Source organism: Anoplolepis gracilipes, chromosome 15, assembly GCF_047496725.1.
Source record: "Anoplolepis gracilipes chromosome 15, ASM4749672v1, whole genome shotgun sequence".
In the NCBI taxonomy this organism is placed as follows: Eukaryota; Metazoa; Arthropoda; class Insecta; order Hymenoptera; family Formicidae; genus Anoplolepis; species Anoplolepis gracilipes.
The window spans coordinates 1,089,656-1,095,993 of NC_132984.1; the positions used below are offsets into that span (position 1 = coordinate 1,089,656).

At 34.7% G+C, this 6,338-nt stretch overlaps 1 protein-coding gene across 1 annotated transcript; it reads right to left on the minus strand.

Annotated features, from left to right (window-relative positions):
• Positions 1 to 323: 323 nt before the first annotated feature.
• Sps1 (inactive selenide, water dikinase) lies at positions 324 to 5,061 on the minus strand. The gene is made up of 6 exons (XM_072907444.1): positions 4,424 to 5,061; positions 3,484 to 3,588; positions 3,108 to 3,369; positions 2,834 to 3,024; positions 1,984 to 2,228; positions 324 to 1,570 (listed from the first exon to the last, which is right to left on the minus strand). Exons 1-6 carry the CDS (start codon positions 4,707 to 4,709, stop codon positions 1,418 to 1,420), a joined length of 1,242 nt encoding a protein of 413 aa, XP_072763545.1. The 5' UTR covers positions 4,710 to 5,061; the 3' UTR covers positions 324 to 1,417.
• Between the last annotated feature and the right edge of the window lie 1,277 nt (positions 5,062 to 6,338).

Below are 6,338 nucleotides of genomic sequence, written 5' to 3' on the forward strand. Positions count from 1 at the left end.
TGTGTTACTAAATGGAAAACACCCAGAATGAACGACATCTGATTGGCAAATTCAAAATAGGACTTTCTGATTGATCAATCTAGTTACCCTAGCTCGATGTAAATCCCTAGACTGTTTAAAACGTCAATGGAATAGGACTTCTTAGTCTGTGAATGGAATGCTTTTTAAGAAATGTACTTATAAGTTTGCTACTCTTGACGATGTAATAGAAAATATATAATTTAATAAACAAATAAATACATATATATATATATATTTAATAATTTAATATATTTTTTTTTGTTAAAAACTATTTTTTTTTGGAATGTAGTGAGAATATTGGATTAATTTTATTGACAAAGTAGTATTTTATTTATATGAAAAAGTAATACAACATTAGGACCTGTGCTTAACATTTCTTTTTTGAGAATCATTCAAAGCGTATGCATATGAGAGACAATTAGAAGGCCTTTATTTCTTTTGGACTCCATGTTTGTATTGATATTCTACTTAGATATTGATTGAATTATCGAAAGTTGGACATTGCAAGTCTGTCACTGTGTATATGCTACTTATGTAACAATATTTTTTGCTTTTTTTTTTTTTTACATATTTACTGTTTCATTGATTTAGATATTCATAGTTTGTGTATGTAAATATATGAGATATTATATATTATATAAATATATAATATCAATTTGATAAGTTTTGATCAGTTTCTGCAAGCTTGTAAAATATAAATTTTATAAATCTCTGTAATCAGTGATCGTTTCGATATTTTTTTCAAACGTGATAACAGCGCGACTTCAATTTCAATATATTCATTGCCGTGATATTTATTCAATTTTTTTAAAGCTTCTAGTCTATTAACTTAATATGCTATCTTTTAATTTAATATTACAAGTAATAAACATATCTTCAGTTTTGCACATTTTATAATAAAATATCTTTAAACTTGCAGTTAGCTTTATTAAATATACAGCTAACGTATGGAAAGAAAATTAAAAAGAGAAAGAAAATAGTATCTTTCTATATATGAATAAAAGCACTTTGAAGGAAAAATATTAATACAGTATTAACATCGTTATTAAAATCGATCATTAATCACAAATAGTCATTGTATATTAAACCATATAATTGTTAAAAAATGTATGTAAATATTAGCTCTTTTATTTTCTGTGGTTTAATAATTGAAACGTTAATTTTAGTTAAAGATAATTTTTTTAATCAGTAAATTAAAAAAATACACAAAATGTAGATATGAAAATAACTCTTCATAAACGGTGGTGTACATACGTAAAAGTGCTCGCGAGTGCGTACTATTCTTTTGTTTTTTCCAAATATATAAACGTACGTGTAATCGAGGAGGCATATGCGCAATGTCTCTCTGGGCCTTTTTTTTACTATTAGTATCTCATGATCCTTATTATTACTAGTTTTACCAAAGCTCGCCATCTTTCTCCTTAGCCGGAACTTCGATTACTCGCGGCTTATCTATTATTCTAGCCGTGCGAAGTCCCTTTTCTACGATGCCAATAATCCACGCTTGATATCCTTCCTGCTTCTCGATATCTTTACAATATGCCGCAGCCTGTAAAATTATATTGTTTATATCACATCGTTATTCAACGTATCTCAAAATTATCTACCGTTTGACAATTAAATTTGTAAGAATAAAAACTAACATTGAATACAATTCATCTAAATTCTAAATTAATATACAATATAAATACACAATTGGGGAAGAAAGAAAAACATGTATCCTAATTAATGATAAATAGCCATGAAATAATCACAGTTTCTTTAGCTACAATCTGCAGAGATTCTCTTATGAATAATATAATTTACTGCATCAAAAAAGCTAATCTATGATTTACAGCTTATGCTAAAAGAAAAGAAAAAGAAAAGAAAAAGAAAAGAGAAAAAAGATATAAATGGTCTTTCCTTAACCTACTAGAATTTCCTATGTTCAGTATACACAAATACTTTACTGCAAATACTAACTTGCTCTCGAGGAAGGCAAATAAGCAAACCGCCACTCGTCTCGGCTGAATGACCTTGCAACAGCTGGAACATGTTGCCACATGCCTTTGCTACTGCTGCCATTTTAGAAATAACAGGCAAATTGTGAATAACAAAAGAGACTTCATTCTTCTGATGCTTGGCTAGATTTTGAGCATGACCCAACAGGCCAAAGCCAGTGACGTCTGTGGCCCCATGTGCATTATACTTGTGCATCAATCTGGCAGCTAAAAAATTGATAAATGTAAATAAGTTTAACATAACAATTCGTATTTTCCTTAAGAATAAAGTCAAGAAAGAGCTACTTTTTGTAAAATAAACTTCAGTTGATAAAATAGATAGCTAAAAATCGATATAACTATAGAATTGTAGGAGGAGCACTAAACTAAATATAATTAACAATAAATAGTTACAAAAAACACCTCCGTTTTTCTACCTGCCGTTCTTTAGAATATCTCATAAGTACAAGATACTCTACTGTATAAAGCAGGAACAATAATCTATAATAATCTTGTAAATTTACAAGACTCTTCTAAAATATCGAAATATATCAAATAGAAAAATAAAAAAGTTATTCAATTACTTTTCATATAAAAGCTTAATAGATTAATTTCATATAAAAAGTTAAATAAAATCTTAATTCAAAAGTTACAACATACTGAAAATTATAAAATAGCAAACGACAATTCTCCTCAATATTTTTTAAGGAAAAATTGATTCTAAGTTAATTGAGAAATTCGATATTAAAATTACATATTAAATATTCTTCAGGATATCCTGTATATAGAATACAACTTATATCAATGCGCATCATATAATGTAATGTATATACCTGTCCTATTCAATCTGGCCATACTATCCATTGCACGTTGATAACCTTTTCTTACATCCTCTTCGCTAACCACAAGTTTAATTCTATTCCAACGGTCAGGCTGATCGAGCCATTGATGCGCATTGACGGCGACTTGCGTGCCGAGAGGTTTTGTTAGGACCAGAACATCTCCCACAACAGCATTATCTGGTCTAAATCGAGGAATAAATATAAAGTAACTTACTTAGAATAAAATCTGCTGGTTAATGATAATTATAATTAATTAATTACATACACAATGTACTCGTTCGGTTGGCAAACAGTAGTAGCAACTCCTCCTATAGTACACCAAGGATTTACAACCGTCTGACCACCAGTGACAGTCGTACCTGCCTCTAGAGCAGAATCCTTGAATCCTCTCATAATCAGTGGCACAACAACGTCGCGCTCTTTCTCCGTCATTTTTGTGCTAACTCCCAGCAGCATCAGCATGTTGTCGCAGTCCGTGACACCCATCGCGTATAAGTCGCTGAGGACATTCGCACACGCGATTTTACCTGAAAAGTATCTCATGGCGATGAAAAAACAGTGCACTCAATATATCAAAATTTGTTGAATGTGTTGATTTAATGATACTTCATACACTGTCTTTAACTTGTCTTCTTTCTTACCCATCATGTAAGGATCATCAACTAGTGGGTAAAAGAAATCTGTGGTCTGCACCAGACTGAGCCCACCATGTCGTACTGGTGTCACAGAGGAATCCATGCCAATGCCTGAAATAGTAATATAAATTTTTATTAAATTATTTTACATAAAAAGATTTTTAAAAAATATAATTACAATATTTTTAAGTAGAAAATTATATTTTTAATTTTTTACAATTTTAAAAGTATAATCTGATTGGTATGTGACAATTTTTTTTTTAATCTACAATATTATATAATTTTAGTATAATTAAAATATTTATTCCAAAATATATAAATGTTTGTTATAAACATGTAACAAAAAAAGATTAAAAAAAAAAAACCAAAAAAAAAACATTTTTAAAGAAAATACTTGTAAAACTATTTATAAAAATTTTGCATTTAAGAATTAAATATTCCAATTTCTCATTATTGTCAAAAATAAAATTTACATTAGTCCGATTTTGCAAAAGCAATTGTGTAAATAAACTTGTCAAGATTGAGAACATTAGCACTTCCGGTACCACGTAAAAAAAATTAGGCGGGAGGACGGCCGCCATTTTACAGCAGGACTGCATCTTTTGCGGCGCTCTTGGGCCCCGCATAAATTAAAATCACAAAAAAAAAAAAAAAAAAAAAAAAAACAGAAAAAGAAAAATCTTATACAGTTCGATTACTTTTTCTAGCGTGATAAAAATTTAAAAAAATAAATAAATAAATAACAAAAACTAAAAAAGTATATAGAATTAAATTATCGTTCTCTCAACATGTTGAAATTTCAAGACGCGATTCTGTTGATATTCGCGAATAATTTTCCGTCAAAATTGCAAATCGAAAGAGAGAAAAAAAAAGAAAAAATAAAAAAGTATGCACGGTGATGAAAGATGTCGGCTCGCAAGCGCGTCGCAACAGGGGGCTCACTCACCGATGCGGGGTATCGCCATGTGCATAAAGTGGGCATGCTCGTGATCCTGTGCGGACGCGTCATCGGCCTGTAGTCCCTCAAGGAGCTTCCCGAGAATCTCCTGAGGGACCTTACACCCTCATCCTTTTAGATCGGCGAAACGCGTCAGACGGAAGGATGCATCGAGATCATGCGCCACTGGATCGAACGGCCTGCGTAGCGCCAAGGCATTCGGATTCCCCTCGAGCTCGAGCTGCGCCACAGCCAGGGCGTCCTGTGCCCCCGGGGTGCCCTGCAGTTCCGCCATCTTGCCTGTGCGATTCACTACGGACAGAGCACAGATATCAGCGAAAAGAATCCCCGTCGTTTTTACGCCTTTGCCAGCTCCGCCAGTCGCGACCAACTTGGCCGATCCCCGATGTTCGATAATAAATCCCAGACAAGGGGAACACGTTCCCTTCTCGCGCGACGTTCCTTATCGTTCCGGGTGTTCTCACGCTCGTCCGGGAACGCGGATCCACAATCGGACGGTAACGCGAGGCCGCCGAAGGACAGCCACTGGGATCTCCCGCGCGCGAACTCGCAGCAAATGGGAATTGTACTCGTTTCCGCACCGGCGTCGACTAACCGGGACCGTGAGCGTCGACAAAATGGACGCAACGTCGCCGGCAACGCGATGCGATAGCGAGGGCGCGAGCGAGGCCCCGCGATGCCACCGCCACGGTGGCGGCCGCGCCCTCCGATTGGCCAGTTTCGAACGCGCGCACGCGCACTCGGCCTCGCCCGCGTCGCCTCTCGTCACGCAGGAGCGTAGCTGTCAAGCGTGCCACGTGCCATCTTCCTTCCTTCTTCTCTCGCGGTGTCTCTACGTTTTTGAGTTTGCCGCCTGGCTAAGCATGGTTTTTTTTTTTTTTTTTTTTTTTTTTTTTTACGCGACCACACGATCTCCGAACACGTCGCGTTGAAAGCGAGTTTGAAGACACTTGAAATTCAATTTAATTGTTATCGTGAGTTGAAGAAAAAAAAGTAAGTCTTCTATTTTTTTTAAATGAATATTTGTAGCGTCATTCGATTTAGATTTCAGATTGTTGTACTTATTACAGATGTCGATTCCTGCGAATGTCATCGTTTCTCGCGAATCGATATATTCGCATGAATGGCGAGCATTTTTCACCGCGTCTGCCATCGCAGAAGCGAGGATATTCATATTTAATCTGCATTGATCCCGACTCAGGTGAACCGCTTTTATTTCGCATAACAAGATGATAATGTATATGTGCGCGCGTGTGTCTGTGTGTGTGATTCTCGCGCAATAGTACGTATGAATAATTAATTAAACGTGCATGTACATGCCGATATATATATATATGTATGCAATAAATGCCACGACACTGATCGAGATGCATCAAAGTTTTTCATTGTGGATCCGTGCCACTCATTGGCCATTTCCTTATGTTTGTCTTTGTCATTTGACTCGGGCGCATCGCGTTATCGCGCCGACATACCGCCAGTGGTTTTCAAACGCCAATACATGTTCTTCGTCTGAAGGTTTACATTATTCATTTATACACCGTTAAAAGTAAAGTCAAAATTTATCTTTCTCTCGAAGCTGAAGAAAGTGAAAAAGAAGGTTATTCTGAGAGAGAATAACTGTCTCTTTTATATTTTGTGGAACTATATATATTTTTTATATTTTATTAGTGTCCACCACAAGAAAAAAAAAACATTGTTATATTAAATATAATTACACACACAATGATTGAATTTATTCAAGACACATATGCATGATGTCGACACTTTGATGTGATCTCAAAAAATTGTGCAATTTCCAAATATGTATTTTTGGTGCGTATATATATACATATATAAAACAAAGGAAAAATAATTGCAAAGATAATTGCTAATGCTTGTCACATATATTTAAAAAGTTGCCGGG